Source organism: Lagenorhynchus albirostris, chromosome 12 (genome assembly GCF_949774975.1).
Source record: "Lagenorhynchus albirostris chromosome 12, mLagAlb1.1, whole genome shotgun sequence".
NCBI lineage: Eukaryota > Metazoa > Chordata > Mammalia > Artiodactyla > Delphinidae > Lagenorhynchus > Lagenorhynchus albirostris.
In genome coordinates, this window is record NC_083106.1 from 56,553,323 (window position 1) to 56,577,071 (window position 23,749).

Consider the following 23,749-nt stretch of genomic DNA (forward strand, 5'->3'; position numbering starts at 1 on the left):
TCTCTCGTTGTGGCACGCAGGCTCAGTAGTTTGGTGCCTGGGCTCTCTAGTTGTGTTGCGCAGGCTTAGTTGCCCCGCAGCTTGCGGGATCTTAGCTCCCCGACCAGGCATCTAACTCGCGTCCCCTGCATTAGAAGGCTGATTCTTAATCACTGGACCACGAGTGAAGTCCTTGTGTGCATTTTTAAAAATGGAAAGTTTTACCTTTTTTGGTATTATACCAAGAAGGGGAATGTGCATATTGATGTTTGCTGTGGGAATACTTATCTTAAGTACTTACAAGTTTATTGTGAAAGAGAACAAATAGAACTATGATATTGAATCCTTTGTTAACTTTTCTGTTCCTAAGATACCTGCCTTAATTAATTTTGTAATTTAATCCAGTAATTTACCTCTAGATCATCTGAGTAAGTTTTCAGATCTCTGGTCAAATTCTTATCAAATGTGAATATTAATCTTTTAAACTCTGTAGCTGGTCTCATAATTCACTTCTGTCTTGTCCTTATAATTGGTTGTGGATGTAATAGGCCTAAAGGTCCATGAACTGTGCATATGAAGGAATGAGCCATTTAATATAGTATATGAAGGAACTGGCCCTATGCTGTTTTTTAAAAAACAGCAGTCCCTTTTCTGACTCCTTATTTGACTCTTGTAGAATATTAACATTGTTTCCTAGTAGGTTGGAATTTTATTGCTTAAAGCCCTTATGCAGTTTTACAATTAATAGCTTCACTGAAAGATTGATACTAGGAAAAAAAGATTTGTAACAGTCTTTAGGTAGATTTTTCCTCTAATGATGATACAGAATTTTGCTACACACAAAACAGTTAACCTTCTTTATGATGGGAGCTATTTTGCATTTTCACAGCAATTAAAATAAGGATATATTCTATACAGTTAATTAATATTGCTATCTTAAACTTGAATTATTTCCTCTCATTGCCTAACCAAGGCCCTTTACAAGTTATTTTTTATTTATTTATTTATTTATTTTTTTGCGGTACGTGGGCCTCTCACTGTTGTGGCCTCTGCCGTTACGGAGCACACGCTCCGGACGCGCAGGCTCAGTGGCCATGGCTCACGGGCCCAGCCGCTACACGGCATGTGGGATCCTCCCGGACTGGGGCACAAACCCGCGTCCCCTGCATCGGCAGGCAGACTCTCAACCCCTGCGCCACCAGGGAAGCCCTACAAGTTATTTTATATAAGAGACGCAACAGAAGATTTTAAAATTTGTAAGTTATAAGGACGACATGCTCATCCCATGTCATTCAATTTGTTTTTGTAGGCTTTTAAACACATTTTCCCCCTCTGGGGGAAGAAAGTGGCAGATATAATGAGCCTCATTTTAATGTAATTTTTTATCTTGGGAAATATCCAACGTATACAAAAGAGAGAGAAAAGTAACGTGAAGCTTTGTGTACCTATGACCCATTATAACAATTCAACTTTGGGCCAGTCTTATTTCATCTCTACATTTGCCTGTTTTCCTCCCCGTAAACCCAGATTAATTAGCTCCATTTCAGTTTAGAAAACTGAGGCAGGGAAGTAATAGTGAATTATGAAAGTAATAGGAATATTGTCAATAGAACCAAGAGGAAAATTACAGTTTTCTGTCAGACCTGCTACTTTTCATTTGGTCACAAGACATCATGAAGTTTAATCCATGGATCAAGTCCAATGATATGAAGTAAAATTTTTATTGCTTTCTGTGTCAGTTCTTGAGAATGGAAAGATTTATAGTCTCAAGGAAAGTGTGTGTATAGATAAGAATCCCCTGGATGCCTAACTTGTTCTAGGATCAGACTTAGGAAAGCAATACTGATTTGAATATATTGAACCTGTCATAGGAGTCTTATTTTCTTTAAATGCCTTTCATCAAAAAGCATCACATAAAGTTCTTATATACAGTATGGTTTAAGCTATGTTAAAAACGAGCAGGAGGGGCCTTCCCTGGTGGCACAGTGGTTGAGAATCTGCCTGCCAATGCAGGGGACACGGGTTCGAGGCCTGGTCTGGGAAGATCCCACGTGCCACGGAGCAACTGGGCCCGTGAGCCACAACTGCTGAGCCTGCGCATCTGGAGCCTGTGCTCTGCAACAAGAGAGGCTACGATAGTGAGAGGCCCATGCACCGCGATGAAGAATGGCCCCCACTTGTTGTAACTAGAGAAAGCCCTCGCACAGAAACGAAGACCCAACACAGCCAAAAACAAACAAACAAATAAATTAAAAAAATAAATTAAAAAAAAAAGCGAGCAGGAAAATGGAAAAGAGGTATGTGGGGTGTTACCGATTGTTATCTGGATGTTGGACATTTTGCTTTTTACTTTGCCGTATGAAAATTATTTCATAATGAGTATTCATTGTGATTAAACTGTAAAAAAAAGAACCTTTTTTAAAACATATCTTTAAACAAATGAGATTCTTTTAAATCACAGTTAAATAAAGCTCCTTCTGGGAGATGTAAATTTGGATGTGAGTAGATACAATTTTGAATTCTTGTGGGTAGTGCCAAGTTGTATAATGTAATGCAAAATATATGTAATAAATGATAGAATTGAGAAAATCTTTAATCAGTATGTTTCTGTATTATTCTGTCTGTTTCAGTTGAAGCGGTCTAAACTTCATGAACAAACTGTAGGTTTGGACCTGACATGGATGAAGATTGTAAAATTTTTGAATGAAAAGCTGGAGAAGAGTGAAATGCAAAGTGTAAATGAAGACTTAAAAGATATATTGCAGGCTGCAAAACAAATAGGTATAGTTTTGTTATTTTTTTTAATCCACTAAAGTTCAAAAATAGATGCCTTTTAAACTATATACTATAGAGTGAAAGGTTAAAATTTCCAGGGAAGTATTCATAATTATGAGACAGCCTTATCTATCAAGGAGCTTAGGATTCAGGGAGGCAAAAGTAAGTAATTATAATACAGTCAACTTGAGGGATTTATAGGAATTTAGAGTTTTAAACCACTGTCTTTATTGAAATAAGGATTAGGGTAAATTAAAAATTTTCTGTAGTTGGAAGGAACCTTAAGATGCCCACCTAACACACAGTGAGGGCCAGTACTGAAGCTGAACTTTTCTTCAATTCCTGTTGCACACTAATATTTACATCATTTGATTACATTTGAAGGAAATTGTAGTTAGAGATTGTAACACTCTGTTACAATCAAAGTTAGTTTCCCAAAATTGAAGACAGAGTAAAATCATGTGACTCTTTGGTAAAACATCTGAGTTTGTTCATGGAAATTCATTGTCCCGTTCCAGACTCTGATAATTAAAAAGCATAGTTAACACTACTGTAGTTCTAACTTCAAATTCAGGTTTCTACCTATAAAAAGTTCAGACTGATAACTTTGGCTCTGTATGATCTGGCCTTCACCTTTCTTTCTGACCTTGAGTCATCCTTGCTTTCACTAACTGTGCTTCAGACACATGGCCTTTTCTTACTTCTGCAAACTCACCAGGTTGGTGCCTATTTGGGGATCGTTGTACATGCTGTTTCCTGTGCTGAGAATGTTCTTCTGTCCTAATCTTAGAGTGTGTAGATCCTTTCTTGTTATTTTGAGCTCACCTGAAAATTATTTCCTTAGTGAGGCCTTCGCTGATCATCTAATCTTAAGCGGTTACCTAGTCATTCTTTATCTTGTAACCCTCGGTAACATTTTCTCCATAACATTTATTATCTGATATTTTGCTTGTTTGTTTATTGCCTGTGTTTTGCTACTAGGATGTAAGTTTCATGAGAATAGGATCTTATTTTTCTTGTTCAACACACTCCATCCCCAGTGCTTAGAATAGTGCTTGGTATATTTTAGGGTCTTAATAAAATTTCACTTGATAAATAAATGAAAAAGTTTTCTCAGGTGATTTCTTAGTAGAACGAAAATTTAGATCCTAACTTCACCATATGCTGGTTGGCAGTTTTCTTCCCTTCACCAGCTTTGTAAGGTGTTTCTATTATATCTTGTATACTTGAAGACTTTTTATTTATAATCATCAAATCTTAGAATTTATTATTCAAATATTTTGACTTTGATGTATTATTTATCATTGGTTTGTAGTATAGTACAATATTGAGTTTAATGCCCCCATAATTTAAGTTGTGAAAGTACAAAATGAATGTCATGTATGTTTTTGCAGTTAGATGATCTTTTGAAGTTCAAGGGCTTTGGTGAGAATTGAGATTACTTACTAAGCCTAGGGAAAATAGAGCGCACTGATGTGATTTGTGACAGCATTTGACATAGACTTTATGTTTTAAGAATACTGAGGCAGTTAGGTTCATTAGAAAATAGTAGCAAAAATGCAAAGTCTCCAATCTACCTAGATTACCTTGAGTAGGATCGTAACCCTTCTGGGCTTCACTGTCTTCATTTCTAAGATGTTAGAATTATTTGTCGGGGGGTGGTCTGACTTAAGCAGTTTTCAAAAACTGTAATATCCTTCCTTTAATTTTATTATGAAAATACCTCAGAATATTTAGCAAAAATAGTATAAAATATTGAGCTTATTCAGTACCATGACTAAATATTTCTTTATTAAATGATGTGGAAATTAAGATTATTAAAAAATAAGTTATTCTTTAGACTACTTCCCCCAAATATCTCTGAAAAGTCAAAACTTATTGTTTTAAATAGCCGATCATTAAACATAATTCTAGGAGTTTTGCCTGTTAGCAAAGCATCTGAGTCATACTCAGGAACTAATCTATTGACTGACGTGTTTAAGGAATTGATTATTTTGAGATGTAATGTCTCAAAAGAATATTTTCATGACAGATAAAATCTTAGGGTTGTATTTAGGAAAATGCTCTATTATATCTACTTTTTAATGGTGTGTTTAAGTTGAAAAACTATTAGTGAAACTAGTAGTTGACTAGTAGTCATCCACTCTGTCTGAATGAAAATACTGCTGATACTGGAAGTGTAATTAAAACTAGCAGCATTGAAATGATTAGTCTTATGGAAAAAATGTCTTTGTGTTTCCTCTTATATCATTCTTTTAGCACAGGTAATTTTGGTGTAATTGTGTTAAAAACGTGGAGCAAGAGAATAAAGTAAAAAGAACAATGACTTATATTTCAGTTGAGCATAGTAGTATGAGGTACATGTGTATTGACCAGTCAGAGTAATAGGTATTTTAAGCTGGAGGGGACATCAGGGAACATTTTGTCCAATCCCTTCATGTTGTATGTGAAGAAACAGGGTCCTTGAAGGTTAAGTGAACCCCGTGGTTGATTTGTGGCACAGGCAGGCCTAGACCAAAATTCTGAAATGGAAACATGATGGAAATCCTAAATTCTTTCCTTTCCTTGTAGTTAGAGATCATGTTCTGTCCAAGTCTACTTTTCAGCTATTCTCAGATTGACTCCCTTTGCATATTTGCCCTAGTTTAGGCTTTTACTATAGCATGTCTGAACTACTGCAGTAACCTATCGCCTCACCCTTCCTTTCTTATTCAACTTCTTCACAGTCACTAGACTTATCTTTTTTTTTTTTTAGACTGATTGTTATAAGAAGCAAAGCTCATTTTTATTCCCAGCTTGCTCTTTAGACCAAATTCCTTAAAATGGGAAAGGAAAAGTTCCTTTATGAATTGAAATAATTTACCTTTTCATCTCCTTGCCATTCTGTCACATGCGGCCTTTGTTCCTAACATATATAATGTTTACTATCTTACTTTCCTAAGCAGTCTCTCTGTCATTATATGTTAGCATAACTTTCCCCATTGTGATTATCTGGTAAAATGCTTCTCATCTCTGAAGAAATGGCTTAGGCTTCATCCATGTCCTTTGTTATTCCTTTCCAGTGTTAATAGACAGTGTTCCATTAGAATGGCATCTATTCTATATTTTTTCTCATTATTTGATATTTACCTCTGTCCTCTCCCTCATGGACTGTGAATGCCTTGATGATACAGGGATTCTAGGAATCACAGTGCCTTTGTACTCCAGTGCCTAATGTGGTGCAAGGGATACACAGATGTTCAATAAGTAAATGAAGTATTGAGAATCCAACTAAAAGTCAACCATGGTCTCTACTACCTCTGATGCTGACATTGTCTTACAAGTGGTAGCTTTTTAAAAATTTTTGTAATTTTAAAGTACTTATTTTTCTCTCAGGTTTATATTTGATATATTCTTATACCTTTTTACAATTTCATTCTCCCCACAAAGAGTATTTTAATAATAAAACTTAGCTTGAGGGAGAAAATACTATAAATTATTTAAAAATAGTATTCTTGGCACTTAATCTTAGTTTATTTAATTACTCATTGTAGATATAGCTATCTCCTCCATGGATTTTGAAGGATAAGCATAGTCATATTAACCTATATTCTGCTCATAATGAAACTTTGTCAATATATTTTATGTGCTCTAAGTAAAAACATTTTTGAAAATAAGAGGTCAAGATTGAGAATGACAGTGAGTAAAATGCATTATGTATTAGGCATGTATTTCTGTTATTTAGAGTTTTAAATGATCATTTCAGGAGGCTAAGATTTACACAGAGTACGTAGAAAGTAGGATGGGGGTCAAGAATGGTGGAAAGATCAGTAGAAAGACCCAGCAGTTCCCTAATCAGCTTTGTAAGTGAATCTCTCTCCTAAGGCCAAGCAGAATGATGTAATAATTTTACTCTGAATCCTCAGTACAGATCAGGACTCAGCCAGAACTGAACTAGTTGTTGTTTTTTTTTTTTTCAGTGTTCAAGTTATTTTGCCATACACAGACACATTTGTTTTGCCTTCTTTAATTTATAACCCCTGCTTTATTTGGATTTTGGTGTTTTTATACATTTTACTTTTAATAACTTTATCTTTGAGAAAAGCATGAACCAAAAGGTAGGACAGGAGTAACTTACAAAGTGTGATTTAGGGAATTTGGGAATTCATTATGTTTTTTGAGTTGTCAAGGAAATAAGATTTTACTATAAAAAAGTGAGGAATCAAAACTGAGAGTGGAAAGCAGTTTATAAAGTAATGACTGGAAAAAGGAAGTATAAGAAGGTATTAGCAGAATCTGGCAATTCTGTCTATGGAAGCAAGCGTAGGCATTTAGAATAATAAAGGCCTGTTGTGTATGGGATATGGCAGGAGGTTTTGCAGAAGTATTTGTGAAAATAGCTATCTTGAAAATTGTGGATTCCAAAAAAGTTGACTTCTACTTCTCATAGATTGGCAGACAAGGTAATTTGGAACAACTCTCTGCTGAGAATAACTAGAAAAACTATAAAATATAAAATTTGTTTGACTGCATCAGCATACTACCAAAGCAGTGAAGAATTATGGGGCCAAGATCTAGAAGCAGGAATAAACCCCAAAAGCATGACCCTGGTTTGGGCCACTTTTTCCTAAAGGTGACTGTCCATTCTGGAAGAGGAGGCCAGATGGAGAAGAAGAAGATGAGACAATGAGCAAAGCTTTTGACAGATTCAAAGGACCAAGATGACAAAAATGACTAAAATGGACAAAAGAGGAAATAGAAAATCTGAATATATGACTATTAAAGAAATTGAATCTGTAATTAAAAACTTGCAGACAAAGAAATCTATGTGCCTTTTTGGCTTTACTGGGCAAGGTCATTCAACGTCATTTAAAAAGGAGGATATTGTTGATTAAGGGAGGTTACAGGCATATAATAATCAAATGTAATATACTATCCTTGATTTAATCCTGAACCGGAAAAAAAGTATAAAGATATATTTGGGGCCATTGTAGAAATGTGAATATGTGTTGGGTATCATTAGGTAATATTAGGTAAGATCTTAGGTGAGATAGGTGGTGTGGCTATGTAAGATATCCTAAATCTCAGTGTCATGAAGACTGCAATATACTGTCAAATGGATCAGTTAAAGAAATACATGTGAGAGAGAGGGCGCAAGTGCATGTGAGTGCACAAAATGTTAATTATTAAATTGTTAAATGGGAAAAATAGTGTGATTTCATGTAAAGCAATAAAGGTTTAAAAGCCATATGATTATTTAGTAGATGAAGAAAAAGCATTTTATGAATATCTAAAATCCAATTGCGATTAAAAAAAATACTTAGCTAACTAGGAATGGAAAAGGAACTTCCTTAATTTGCTAAAGGGTATCTATAAAAAACCCTAGATCAAATGTTATATTTAATGTTACAGTGTTGAAAAATATTCTCTTTTGAGATGGTGAATTAGAGAAGAATGCTATCATCACTTCTGTTTCTCACTGTACTTGCTAATGTAACAAAGCAAGAAAAAGAAAGAAAGAGTATAAAGATTGAAAAAAACTGCCATTAGTCAAATGACTGTATTGTTAGAAAATGAATTTAGCAAGGTCAGTATAAAAATCAATTTTACTTCTACTTACGAGCAGCAGTTTTTCAAAAATGCCATTTTCAAAAGTGTTAAAAATCATCAGATACCTAGATATAAATTTAACAAAAGGTGAGCAGGGTTTTCTCTTGGAAAACTAAAATATTATTGAGAGAAATTAAAGATGCCCTAAATAAATGGAGGGATATACAAAGGCTTGAAACACTCACTACTATAAAGATATCATTTTTACCCAAATTGATCTACAGGTTCAATGTGATCCCAGTCAAAATCTCAGCAGGTTTGTGTTTGTGGGTATGTGTTTGAATGTAGAAATTTACAAGATAATCTGAAAGTTATGTGGAAATTCAAAGGTGAAGAACAGCCAAGTCAACCTTGAGAAACAAAGAGGGAGAGCTTACTCTCTGGATATTGACTTATTATAAAGATCAGTAATTTAGACAGTGAAGGATTGATCCAAGGATAGACGAATAAACCAGATGGAAGAGAGTCCAAAAACTGGCCCACAGATATTAAGGATACTTGATTTATCATGAAGGACTTCAAGTAGTGAGACATGGCTGAATGTCTCACTACTTGAAGTCCTTTTGGGGGAATAAACTTCAGTTATTTAACCTTTCTATATCTGTGTTTCTCTGTAAAATGAGGAGAATGATTGTAAGGTTCATGTGACAACTTTAGATAACATACTTGTTAGAAAAAAAGTACATTAACAGGCAGTGGACACAAATATGTAAGAGGGAAAAAATGATGAGAGTATGGGATAGTTATGTTTAAGTTGAATCATTTTTGTACTTTTTTATATGTAATGCTGTCCTAGGAAAGTTGCTGGTACAAGTATTTTACATACTTGTAAAATAAATCGTCATAACTATCAGTTAGCTAATCTCTATTCAAATATAAAATGTTTATAGCCACTTGCCTGCCTTGCTGGTATTTTTAACAAATGGAATGAGTTTAAGTTAATGATGTGATGCAGGGTTATAATATATTGGTATTTACAGTTACAGATCAAGTGTCAGGGATAAAATGGACATTTAAAGTTTGGCCATAACATGGAAAAATACATTTGTAAAATACTTTCTCCTACACATTGAAGAATTAATTGTTCAAGGAACTCATTTGTTGACAACTTCTAAATTGAATATTTAGCAATTAAGGATGTAAACAGTTGATGGATATTTTTATTCATTTTTCAATTAAAATTTCCTACTCATCCTTTTTGAAGAATTCCTCAACTATAAAGGTAGGCAACTAAAAAGTTATAATTTACAACCTTTTAATTCTTAATATTATGTAATCAAAAGAAAAATACATAAGTAAATTGTGTATTGAGGATGATTTGATTGTCACTACTCTAATTTTACAAATTTGTTTTATGTTACAGTAATCAGTTACTAATTATATATTTACACTTTTACATTTCACATACATCTCATTTATTCTCAATATAACTGTAAAGCAGGCAGGGCAATGATAATTTATTATTAATAAAAAGTATTCTAGGGCTTCCCTGGTGGCGCGGTGGTTGGGAGTCCGCCTGCCGATGCAGGGGACACGGGTTCGTGCCCCGGTCCGGGAAGATCCCACATGCCACGGAGCGGCTGGGCCCGTGAGCCATGGCCGCTGAGCCTGCGCGTCCGGAGCCTGTGCTTCGCAACGGGAGAGGCCACAACAGTGAGAGGCCCACGTACCGCCAAAAAAAAAAAAGTATTCTAGTGAACTTTTAAGCATATCTCTTTAAATGTATTGCAGTTGAAGTGCTAGGTGCATAGAGCCAGTTTTCTGGGCTATAGCACCAGTGTTTTATGTATAGAAAATTAGATGTTCAAGTGGTAGGTAACTAGACTAGCTTCCTTAAAGGTTTGGAGATCTTAAGTTTCAAACTTTAGTCAATTGATTATTTAATGAATATTTTATTCTTTACTGAGACTTTATTTTGAGGACAAAACGAATTTCCTAAAATCCCTATTCCTCTCAGAAAGATCAGCACAGTCAGTGGTGTAATTGACCGAAGAGTTTCAGACTAATAATCATTTAATCTTAGCAGTGGCAACAAATGCTGTTTGCTAATGCTTCTGAAAAACTGGAACTCCCAGACTCTCAAGTAGCGCGCTACAGAGATTCAGTTTTGAGAAACCCCTTTGTGGTGTGGACACGTGTCCGTTCTTAGCAGCCCAACGCAGAGATGGGATGGAGTAGGTTGTGCAGAAGAATTAGTAGTTAGGCAAGGATATTCACCTGAATGAACCACCCTTACCGAACAGGCTTAAGAGTTTAAAGTATTTGTTATTTTTGAAATTTTGTAGATTACAGAAGGGCTTAAATTAAAAATTTGAAACCTTGAGAAAATTGGTTTTGATCTTTGTAGATGTTTTATGAATCTGCAGTTATTTTTTTTCTTCAGAAGTGAACTCATAACTTACATTTTTTTCTCACTTAACGTATTGTGGAGGTTATTTTACGGCAAGATATATGGATCCACAGCATTATGTTTAATGAATGTAATGTATGGCTGTAACATAATTTAACCAGTGACCTAATGATAGGTATTTAAGTTAATTCCACTTTTGGTAATAAATTGACTATTCTCAAATTTATTTATTTCCTACAGTGGTGATTATTTGTTTGTTTAATAAATGAGAATTAGAGATAAATCTACTTTCTAGAAGTGTAGTGTAGTAGAAAGAACTTTTTTTAGGAGTTAGAAGATTTCTTTGAATCTTTTTTAATAACTAAATAGCTATTTGATCTCTCCCAAATTTAATTCTGAATCTCTATTTTAGCATCTAAAAGATGGAGATGATTTTGTTAGGAAGAATTGAGATAATTTAATGTAAAAGTTCTTAGTAAGTTGTTTAAGGAAAATCCCAAGTTGCAAAAATGATACTATCTTTACCAAAGAGTAACATTTACAATGTTAGGTAAAGAATGAGTTTGTAATTGTGAATTCCGGTTTTGGTCAGACTTTGGTAGTCCCAAACCTGTTGAATTATCTGTAGAGTTATTACAATCCCTAAGTTATCCAAAACCTAAGTTCTCCAAACCACATATGTAGACTGAATAAGTAAAATATACACAAATCCTATTCAATTAATTCATTCAAAAGCATTAGTTAATTTCTAGAAGATTTTTGTCATGTATTCTCCTAAATACTAAAAGAATAATTATATGTCAGATGGTGTTTTATAAATTCTTTATAATTGTAAAAGTAGACTTCATACTTAAAGAATTAAATAACGACATACATCGTAAAATTTCCTATCTTCACTTACATAAACTGTTAGTCTTCTACACACATTTGTAAACATCAAATGAAAAAAAACAATAAAAAGTTACTCAGGCAATGTGGTATAATGTAGGAATACTAGTTTGGTGTCATTGAGGCCTGGGTTCACTTCAATTCAACAGTTTAAATCTCTGCTGAGACACCTATTTTTGGCTAGGTAACAGTGAGGGAATACAGGAAGGTACACAGTATTATCCTGACTTTGAAAGAGGCAATTGAGCTGGATTCTGAAACATGGGTAGTATTTGAATAATCAGAGGCCTTGGGGAAGATTAAAATAAAGGCATAGGAAATAGGCATAGAATAGAACAGGACCTGAGTTTTGGATGTTAAGAAATTCTTGTTGGCTGGAGCAGGAAATGTATAATAGCCAGTAAAGCTGGAAAAAAAGAATGGGGTCAGTTCCTGGCATGACTTGAAAACAAAGTATAGGAGTTTGGGTTGAATTTCTGAACTATATCATAAGCTGCTCAAGATTTGTGATTAATGTGATTGGAGCCATGGTTTCAGGAAGATGATGGTGTTAATTATATTATTGCTAACTTTACCAATATTACTTTAGGTTAAGTCCCATTGACTTTTGGGACCTTTTCAAGATTGAATTTCCTTTTTTCTGCTCTTAGAATATTCTTTGAATTCTATGACACATATACAGGTTCTTCTTTTATTTGAGGGAATCAGATATGAGATATTAATGCCTTAAAGAAATTAGGGGCTGCTCCTTTTTACTTCCTCTTACTTTAGTAAGAATTTACCTCTGGCCTCTTCTCAAGAGCAGAATTTAAAAGAAAATGTGTAATATGGCTGACTTTATTTTAAAAGATTCTTTTTATGTTCATCCTTGACCTTTCTACCCTTGTAGAAAAGGTATTAACTGTTGTTAAAACTTTATTTTTTATTGAAGTATAGTTGATTTATGTATTAAATATTTTTGAATGAAAACTATGTAAATTTATTTCTTGCCATCTCAAGTGTATAGTACGTGGAAAGGAAGTTAGGGATTTGTGAGGCTTGCTTCCAGCTCCAAAAGTCTATAATTCAGACTTTTTTTGCACCTTACTTATTTAACTAGCTCATCAAATCAGTTTTTAAAATTTGGTTTTAAATAAGATTTAGCTAATGCTTCAAATTGTTTTTAGAAAGAGATCAGGGGTTGTTGTAGGTAATTACTTTGCTATAACACTGATAATGGGTTATTTACCTAATACAATTCTTTGGGAATTTGGGAATGGACTTAAAGGGATTTACCTGTTCCTGAATTGGCTATCTTTATCCATCTATAGCAAAATGTCAGTGTGTTTTCACTGTTGGATTTACTCAAAGGAAGATTTGTAGTAGTTTCTTTGAAAATGGAAACTTCAGCCATGATCCATTTGAGCTAATGCTGTTTCTTTTGTCTGAATAGTTGGAACGGATAATGGGAAAGAAGCAATTGAAAGTGCGGCTGCATTTCTCTTCAAGACATTTCACTTGAAGGACTCTGTTGGTCACAAGGAGACAAAGGCTATCAAACAGATGTTTGGTCCCTTTCCCTCATCATCTGCCACTGCAGCTTGTAATGCTACTAATCGAATTACTTCTCGTTTTTGTAAAGACAGTCTTACTGCTCTCGTCCAGATGACAACAGATGAATATGGTGATAGAGTTTTATTTGGTAAAAATTTAGCATTTTCCTTTGACATGCATGATTTGGACCACTTTGACGAGCTGCCAATAAATGGTGAATCCCAGAAAACTATAAGTTTGGATTACAAGAAGTTTCTGACTGACCATTTTCAGGAGCATTCCGCCCCAGACCTCAAGCCTGTGGAAAAAGCAAACGACTCCTTTTTGTGGTGTGAAGTTGAGAAGTACTTAAATGCAACTTTAAATGAAATGGCCGAAGCAACAAGAATAGAAGATCTTTGCTGTACTTTATACGATATGCTTGCTTCTGTTAAAAGTGGTGATGAACTTCAGGATGAGGTATAGTTGAAGTAATTGCAGTTTTATCTTAATGTGAATTATCTTAATGAAATAGCCTTTTAAAATATGGGTGGCTGGCAAAGAAAGTATTTCTTTAATATTGTGCTACAGTGGTCAAATATATAGCCAAATGGTTTTACATAGTAGACATGTGTATCTTTCCACTACGTAGTTGTAGGAGGACTGTGGGTGTAATGAATAGTAGAAGAGTCTAGGGCAGTAGTTTGGGTGTCCACAAGTCCTGGTTACTGGGACAGTTCTGGTTAAACCTGTTGTTACATTGTAATAATTAGTAGTGTCTCTTCTTCAAAAAGTATATAGGTTTGAATGATAAATTATATGGTTAATCTAGTAATAACTGTTTACATTTGTACAGCATTATATATTTCTATGAGTTCTTTGATGAAAATATAATAAACTTCAAAACATTAGAAATTTTATCTATATACTGAATGACTTACTGATTTAGAAAAATATTTTTGACTAGTTTCTATGATTGAAAGAGTAAGCTTTGAAAAACAGACTGATCTAGAAGTAATTGGACTGTTTTATACTACTTGTTCAATAAAGAATTGTGTCTTTATAAGTTTTTTATATCACACAAAGGAAACATTATTTTAATTCCTTTCTATGCCACCATTTGCTTATGTTATTCAAAATGATGAATTACTCTTACCGTCACATGAAAAGTTCAGTTTTGCTCTCAGTTACTGGCATTATATTCATTATCTGATATAAATTTAAAATAATGTCAGCCCAGTTTTAATACTGGATGAGTAACATATTTGATGAAGTATTAAGAGAGGTGGCATATTGTTGTAGAAAGGGCAGAGACTGAAATCAGAAGTCTTTCCTTTCCCACATTTTGGTAGTGAGAGTTCAGGTAATTGAATCCCCTAGAGGCTTTTTTTGCTGGGTTCTCTCAGGATAAAAAGAATGTGTAGATTATAGAATTGGTATAAGCCTTAAATGAGATACCATGTGTGAGATGATAAGTAGCATTTAATAAATACTCGTTACGTGGTAGCTGTGATTATTTTTGTTATTTTTGTTATTATTGAAATTAAGAATTTGAAAATCACATGGAATATCAGGAATGTAGAAAAAAATCTAGGTTTCCCCCACCCCCAGAGGAGAATTAATTTAGGGAATTATCTGTTTCCATATATCAGAGTTTTATTAGAGTGTATACCTGATAGATCAGTAAATAAATTTTTATCTATGTCTTGTTATATATAGATGTTTCAAGTAATTAATAAAATGATGCTTGGAGGCTGGGTCTTAATTCAGAGAATTATTATTTTTACCGCTATTTTTTTTTTTTCTGTTTTGCTTTTTTAAGTCTCACTATTCTAAAGAAAATCTTTTGAATTGAGTTTTTGAAGTGAGTTCTGATTTTAAGTCTTTGGTAAAATAGAAAAGGTGTTAATAGGAAAATACTTGGGAATATTGGAGATGGCATATACATATCTCTTGGTATTATTTCAATATTAAATGCTATTTGCAGTTATTAATATTGATGTAAGTATTGATAGAGTTCTGTAACAAGTTCTTTGGGAAAGTGAATTTTGAGTTATTGATATTATCATAGTTCGTGGTTGTACAGCTGGGGTTCATTCTTTATAGCATTTCTTTTTTTTTGCGGTACGCGGGCCTCTCACTGTTGTGGCCTCTCCCGTTGCGGAGCACAGGCTCCGGACGCGCAGGCTCAGCGGCCATGGCTCACGGGCCCAGCCGCTCCGCGGCATGTGGGATCTTCCCGGACCGGGGCACAAACCCGTGTCCCCTGCATCAGCAGGCGGACTCTCAACCACTGCGCCACCAGGGAATCCCATCTTTACAGCATTTCTAATTTTACATTTGCTATTAGCATTATTTCTTGACTCTATGCGGATGGTGTTATTGACCCATGTGAGTTCAGTCCTGAACCTAGCCCTGTTCCAGATATGTGCCTGATCCTAAACTTGGTTAGAATGTCTTCTGAGGGAAGACTCTTTTTCTAGTACTTATTTGCATTATAGGTGATTCCAGCATCCTTTGAAATTTTGATATAGAGTAATTAGCATGGTTTAATACAGTAGTTCCCAAACTTTGTTCTCAAAACTCCTTTACGCTCTTAAAAATTACAGAGGATCTCATAGAGTTTTCCTTATGTTGTTTATCAATATGTTCTATTGATATTTATTGTATTAAAAATTAAAACAAAAATTTTAATATATTATTAAATATTGTATTTATTAAAATAATACTAAAATAATACTAAATCTATTAATATAAGTAACTAAATCTATTACATTGATACTAATAACACTAAATCTGTTACATTAATATAAGTAGCATTTTTATGAAAAGTAACTTCTCTGAAATAAAAAATAGTATGAAGAATGGCATTGTATGACATTTTTTCAAATCAATTAAATGTCTAGCTTAATATAAGACAGCTAGATTCCCATATGTGCTTCTGCATGCAGTCTGTTCTGATATTACACATTATGTAGCCTCTGGAAATCTCCACTCACTTTATACTCATGGGAGGATGAGATGAATGAGGCAAAGACTATTTTAGTGTTATTATGAAAATAGTTTTGGCTTCATGGACCTCCTGAAAGGATCCTGGAGATTCTAGACCAGACTTTGAGGATCACTGATTTAATGTATATATTACAATTTGGTAAGGAGGCTGTCGTGATGTTTTTGATACCCAGAGTAGGAAATCTAATATTACCATGCTGAATGATTAACATTAATGTTTCATGAAAAGGTTTTATATCTATTAGGTATTGTACATTCTTTTTGGTAGTCTTAGCCCTGCTAGAATATAAGGACACCAACATTAACCAGGTTGCCATTAAAATAATGTCTCTTCAACTGTGAGGACAAAATATGTGCTGCTTTTTCTGCCGTCTTTCCACCACATAATCAGAAGAGCCCTTCCCCTGCCCAGAGTTTGAATAGAGAGCTACCATTGGGTAAAATTATACTTAGAGAATATTTAGAATCATTGAGTTCCCCCACCCAATGTATTATTTGTGTGTCTAGCATTCTATCCAAGTGGTGCCCATATAATAAGGGCTACTTACTCTAATGAAGAGTTTCTTTTTTTCAAAAAGCATCTTATCCCTTGCTTGAGTAGTCCTCATGTAACTTACTTGTTTTGCTGACTGATAACTGCTCCTGTTACGTCTGCCATTTAGTCTTGTGTCTGTACAGGGGCAGTGAAGTTGTAGATGTCTACTCTTTTATATGACTGTGTTTTAGACATGTGATGGCAGTTAAATTTTTCCCTTCCTTAGCCTTTTTTTCTAAGTGTAAAACTCCTTCAGTTTTCCTCTACATTAACATTAATCCATTATATCAACACAGTCTGTGTACAATTGTTCAGTTCTCCATAGATCTAACAGTATTGACCTGTAGAATGCTTTCATCATCTCATTTCAAAGATATCAAACTTTCAGTTGCTTATCCAATCTAAGAACAACTAACCTAATAATCTCATAGGAAAAAGAATTAAGACTATTTTGCCATGATTTTACTTGTGAATTCTGTTCTTCTGTTACATTTCCATGTGTTGATATTTAAGTTATAATAATTTTCACAACCCATCATTTTTATCATTTCTTTTTTAAATTGGGGAATTTTGCCTTCATCTGGAACTTCTGTTTTCCTTTGTTATTTCTCAGAGATATTAATGACTCTGACCTCAACTCTGTAAGCAGTTCTTGAACCTTGGGATATGATTCATCAAGGTCTGAACACCTGAACTTATTTATTTGAACAAGTTAGGTAATTCCTTACTACTTTCTTCATAAGGTAGAACTCAATATTTCTCCATGGGTAGCATTCAATATTTTTGGTATTTGTTCTGCTCTTTCCTGTCTTAAGCTAATATTCTCTGTAGGAGAAGATGCATGCAAAGTGAGAATGGACTTGCTTCTCCCATCTTCCTCAGGGAAGAACATATATCCTGGTTTTATTTCCTTGCTTCAAGCTTGGTAAAAGAACTCTGTCATTTCTCTCGTTTTTACGTGCCTAGATATTTTTAGAGCTTTAACCATATAGACACTACTATAATAGGTTTTAAAAACATATATGTAATTATGATAGTTTTTATTGTGATTTTGCTACCATATTGTCTCTCATGTCCCTCTAATATTTTTCAGTTTATAGTTCCTGCGTAGCCATAGTGTTTTATTAAAATCCAATTTTTTTCTCTTATTTTTTTCAGGATTGTGGTGGAAATTCTCGTCTTTTATGCCATTTCATTTTTTAATGCCAACTGTTCTTTACACAACTTTATTTTTCTAATTTAAAACAAAGTATCATTGTAGAAAATTTAGAACATAAAATGTAGGAACGAAATCATCTGTAAGATTCTCACTACTATCTAGCGATGGCCACTGCAAATATTTTGGAGTATATATTTTAAAAAGTATGAATACTTAAGAAAATGGGTCCTATAGTATATGTAATGCTTTTTTGTTACTTAACACTTCTATGCATGTTTTTATGACAATAAAACATGCAATATATTATCTATTGTATTTTTTTTAGTTGAAGTATAGTTGATTTACAATGTGATTAGTTTCAGATATGTAACATGGTGATTTGATTAATAAATTTTAATGGCTGCATAGTATACATTTATCATCATATCCTAGTTTATTAAATTAATACTCTGCTATTGAAGATTTAAGTTAAATGTAGCCTTTCCCTATTATAAATAACATTGCAATAAAAACTTTTATGCTAAATATTTGCTAATACATATTTTTCCCTTGAATATATTACTAGTACTGAAAATTTTGCATGCAAAAGTACTGACGAAATTCTTTCCTGAAAGAATCTACCAGTGTACATTTCTGCCTATAGTGTATAAGAGTATCCTTGTACTTACGTTCTTGCCAACCCTGTTTATTAGGGAGATAATTATATCTCACTGTTTTAATTACACTTCTTATTACTACTGAGGTTAAAGATTTTTTTCCCCATATATTTATAGGCCACTTACTGCTTTCTAGTGAGAATTGCCAATTTTTCATTTGATGAAGTTCAATTACTCTTTATATGAGAATTTATAATGAGATTAAAAAAAATTTTTGTGATGTTTTGAGTGTACAAATAGGCAAGTCTATTCATCTTTTCATTTAGGAATCTTTTTTTGGTATTATGCTTAGAAAGGCGATTCCCAAGACATGATTGAACCTCCCATCTCTCTTGAACTTTTTTCTTTTTAGTCTCACTGGTTTTAGTCAGAATGTTACTTGGATCAGATGTATCTTTGTATTTAATTTGTAGGTGCATATCTGAATATGTCCATATTGCATACTCGAAAGTGATCTAGCCATTTTCTCCCAAGGTTCTTATTACTTCCACATTGTCTGCCATTTTAGGTTATTCATTCCTACTTTTACTTTTTAAGGGATGAAATTTTCATGAGGAAAGTTCATGTTCTACTTTTAGCTGAATGTAAAATTTAGGAAAGGTCACGATGGTTGAAGTGTTACCTGCTATAACAGGTCTCTTAAGTTTTATGGTCTATATTGGGAAAGCACTGGCTGTATTTTTTTATTTATCTTGGTTGAATGTTGCTTTTACCTCCTTCTTTGTGGCTCAAATTGTTAGAATAATGGGCTGAATATTACGATAAAATAGATAAATATAAGTTCATATACTTGTAACCAGGAACACTGTTAATTATAGGTAGAAGATCTAGTTCAGCAGCTTTCTCTAGTTGCGGCGAGTGGGGACTACTCTTCGTTGCAGTGTGCAGGCTTCTCATTGCGGTGGCTTCTCTTGTTGCAGAGCAGGGCTCTAGGTGCACGGGCTTCAGTAGTTGTGGCATGTGGGCTCAGTAGTTGCAGCTCGTGGCCTCTAGAGAGCAGGCTCAACAGTTGTGGTGCACGGACTTAGTTGCTCTGTGGCATGTGGGACCTTTGCGGACCAGGGCTCGAACCCATGTCCCCTCCATTGGCAGGCGGTTTCTTAACCTGCGCCACCTGGGAAGTCCCGAAAAGGTATTATTAATATGTTAACTTAAACTCACAATGAGGACTTAAAAATACTTGCTTGTTTCCAATTTGTGGTAATAACAGATTCCAAACTATTTTGCTCATAGTTGGAATGGTTGTTCGAGGAGTAAGACCTTTTACCAAATTTCATACATTTAGTCTTATTCTTCTCTGTTTGGCACTGTTCATTCACTCGTTTATTCATTCATTCTCAGCTGTGTGTCAAGTACTCTTAGGTTTGGGGAGACAAAAAGGAAAGGTAACAAAGTTCAATCAACTCACTTCCATTATCTTGCTTTCTTAAGTCTCCTCCTCTTGGAATTTTCATACATATATTTAAAAGGAGAATGGGCATGAAAATCATGTTTGATATAATGAATCTTATGACTAATTTGGAAGAGCATATGGATTTTATAAGTTGAGCAATATCTGTAATGTTTCGATATGGGAAAGAAGATAAATACATTTTATTAGCAGAATAAAGAATAAATTTCTGTGTTTGAGATGAGTAAAAAACGTTCTGGATAATGTTTATCCAGTTGAAAAACATAGATAAGTATGACTTAGATTTAGAAATTGCTGTAAGCATTTTAAAAATATTTAAAATTTAATACATTATTTGTCCAGCTTTATACGTACATGTGCACATACGCACATACATACATATGATGGCTGTAAATTTCTTTTCAGTAAGGCAACTAAAAATCAGCATATTTTGTTTTTAAGAATCAAGGAAGCTATCAATTTGCCATGTGCATGAAAATGTAAAGTAAGCTTTTAAATATACAATGGTACCTAGCTTTAACCTTACTTACTATACATCTAATTAATTATAGTATGTGAGGAATAAATAGCATTTACATTCCAAGTAGTTTTAACTAAGTCGTGACCTTGGTTTTAGCTTTGTTAAGTTGTTGTGTTAGATTAAGTACCTGTAAATAATGAACATTAGTTATTCTGAAAATATAATTTATCTCATTCTCTGCAGTGCAACAACAATTTGCATAGCACATTTTTCTTGAGAGATAAATAAATGCTAAATAAATGCTGTCCTAATTTTCACAGTCATTTTCCTTTGTTGTTTAAGACTTTATTTTGGAATGTATGAATACTTAATAATTTTTTATGCCACAAACCAAACTAAGAATAATTTACAATGTTATAAATAACATACTCTGCTTTATGTAATTATTCTGATACTGAGTTCCATACGGACTGTTAATTCAAAACTTTTTTCAGAATTACTCAGTTAACATTTTCTTTTAACATACTTCATTATTCTTTGTTTTCAATACGCACATCATTTCATGTGCTAATCTAAAATTGCTTGTTATCTCAAAGGAAGACATTCCCTAAATTGAGTATAGTTTTTCTTTGAATACCATGTTTACTACAGTGTATAATGTATGCTGTTTATGCAGTAGAGGTGTAGATACAAGTCTAAGTTTTAAAATGCCTCCCTTTATAATTAAGAAAGGAAATACATGGATTTGCCTTAGTTTAATTTATGAGAATCAGAATGCCTCCTCTTTTTCTTGGGGCTTATTGGATAGTCACTGGTGCATCACATGGTTTTCCAATCCTTCTACTATTCTTAGAATCCCAGCCTGAGTAGAGAATTTGTAAATTACCCTGTTTTAATACTAATACCTAAGGTTATTCTGACTTCATAAAATAAACTTCTGGAACTTTATTTATCTGTTTTTTAAAAGGTTTCTATAAGAAAGCAATTATTTCTTTCATGAAAGTTTGAAGCAAGTATGCTTCTAAAACTATGTTGCCTGGTGTCTTTTTGTAGGGCAGACATTAATTAGCAATTCAGATTTTCCGGTCGTTGGCTTATTCAAATTTTCTATTTATTCTTAAATCAAATTTGATAATTTTATATATTTTCTGTGAAATTAGCCATTTCACTAGCCAAGTATTCAAGCTTTTTGCTCTAAAGTTATTCATAATGTCTTCTTATTTAAAAAGAAAATTTTTTTTACACTAGCTTTTGGTTATGTTGCCCCTGTATTTCTGTCTGTTTTCTACTTTCTAATTTTTGATAGAGGAGTGTTTGTTTTCAGAGAACCAGCTTTTAATTTTGTTGCTCTTCTTTTTATTTTTTTTCCCCACATATGTTTTAGCTTTTATTCATATTGCAGGTATTAGTTTTAAATAATAAGACATCTGGCAGTTTCCCAATCTTTAGATATGAAGTAGTTGGGACAAGCCTGATGTCCTTGTAGTCACATCCAGTTATAGCAGGTGTATTTGTTTCACAGTGGAAATGGGTTTCTTCTTTAAAAATTTTAATCTGTTTATAACTACTTGTTTTCTTATGCAATCAATAATAATGATGATAACATTTGAAATACTCTAAAAATATAAAGTGACATCAAAGACATTTATTATATCTGAAAAATAAAGTAGATTCCAATGAGAATGTTAAAAGAGATGTATATTTTATGACCCGATAACTAATGCTGATAGAAAATGACCTCATATTGATCATTAATTACCTCTTTTCATTACTTACTCATTTTCTCCACAAAGATTTGTTAGGCATCTTTTTTATATTTTACTAGGTAGTTTTTGTTTAAACCACAAGTGTACAATCATTTAAACTTTACAAATATTTATCAGCAGTAGGAGAATAATCACCTTGATTGATATAGATTTAAAATTCTTTTTTCCTTGAATCATTTATCATCTTTTTTTAATTAATAAACTTTTTAAATAGCAGCCTTAAGTTTACAGAAAAATTGAGCAAAAAGGATAGAATGTTCCAATATACCCTCTTTTATTTTGTTTCATAAATTCTTTTAATGGAAGCAACTGCTTTGTTACCTCTTGGAGCTTTGTAATAGTACTTACTTGAAAGTCTTTATCACATTGTTCCATATTACCTTCTTCTGGAGTGAACTTAAGTTCCATTGTTGATTTTGTTGACTGTCATTTTTAGTTTAAGATTTCTTCATATGTTTTAGAATTTTAATTATGCTGATGGTGATGTTGATTTGTAGCTTCTTCCTTCCACATTCCCCCTCCTCCCCATCTTAGATTGCTATAGATTGTGGCCGCAAGTCTCATTTTGGTAGTAGTTCTTTTCAGCCCCATCTTATAAACAGGGGAGCCCCATGCCCATGCTCTGGCCTCAGCTAAGCCTTGTTCTGCTTTGCACATTGTTTACAAGGAGCACTTTTTTTTTTTCTTTTTACATTTTGACCATGCCGCAGCATGTGGGATCTTAGTTCCCCTACCAAGGATTGAAGCCGTGCCCCCTGTGGTGGAATCGTGAAGTCTTAACCATTGGACTGCCCGGGAAGTCCCCACAGAGCACTTTTCATCTAGGTTATCTCACAGGAGCCAGACTCCTGGCCTTGCTGTCTAGAACTGGAGCTCAGCTTGTTACTTTAGCCCTACTCGGTGTTTTACTTTTTTTGGCTCAGTTTCTGGTCCAGGGAGATATTTTTCTTCTTTTTAAGTTTGAAGTGTCTTTTAGGTTTTTCTCTTTTTCAGTCTTACCAAAAGAGGTGCATTCACCTTCTGCAATCTTACCAGAAGTGCATTCACCTTCTGCAATCTTACCAGAAGAGGTGAATTTTGTGCCATACCTTCTTTTTCATCTTAATCGCCAATACTTGTTTTCAGAAGTCAGCTTCCTTCACATGTTAAGCATAAAAGGGAAGGGAGTTTTTTCAAGATAGTTTTAAGAAGAAATTTAAAAGTAAAATATATTTTAGTTTAGTTTTTTTTTAAGAGAAATGACTGTGATTATCCTTATAGGATCATCATATTTTTTATTGTGACAAACTGCTTAAGGGTTTTGTTAGTTAGAAACACTCTAAAACTTGAAAATAGTAGAATAACTAAATTCAGTATATAGAATGTCAATTGTACTGTCAGAAACAGTGACCGATAAACACTTATTCAGCTATTCTTTCTACTTAGGGTTAAAATTGAAATCTTAAGTTTGCTCAAGGCAATGGAAAATTAATCATGACAGTTATGTAGTTTTAATAAGAATAACTTAACTATAGACTTTACAAGTATTTTGATAATTTCAACAACAACAAAAAACCAAACCAGGAGCTCATGGTTACTTATATTATTAGTAAGCCTTATATATTTTTTGCTTTATTTTGGTATTTTTAACCCTGTCTCTTGTTTTATATGAGTACCT

At 33.6% G+C, this 23,749-nt stretch overlaps 1 protein-coding gene across 2 annotated transcripts in view; it reads left to right on the top strand.

Annotated features, from left to right (window-relative positions):
• The window catches only part of ASCC3 (activating signal cointegrator 1 complex subunit 3), a 334,378-nt gene that overhangs the window by 27,149 nt on the left and 283,480 nt on the right, over positions 1-23,749 (top strand). The window contains exons 5-6 of one of the 2 annotated variants that reach the window (XM_060167768.1): positions 2,610-2,760; positions 13,014-13,573. In XM_060167768.1, the coding sequence (XP_060023751.1) occupies positions 2,610-2,760; positions 13,014-13,573 (711 nt within the window). Of the gene's footprint in view, positions 1-2,609; positions 2,761-7,366; positions 7,513-13,013; positions 13,574-23,749 lie in introns of those variants that run through there. The other variant, XM_060167769.1, reaches the window with a different exon arrangement.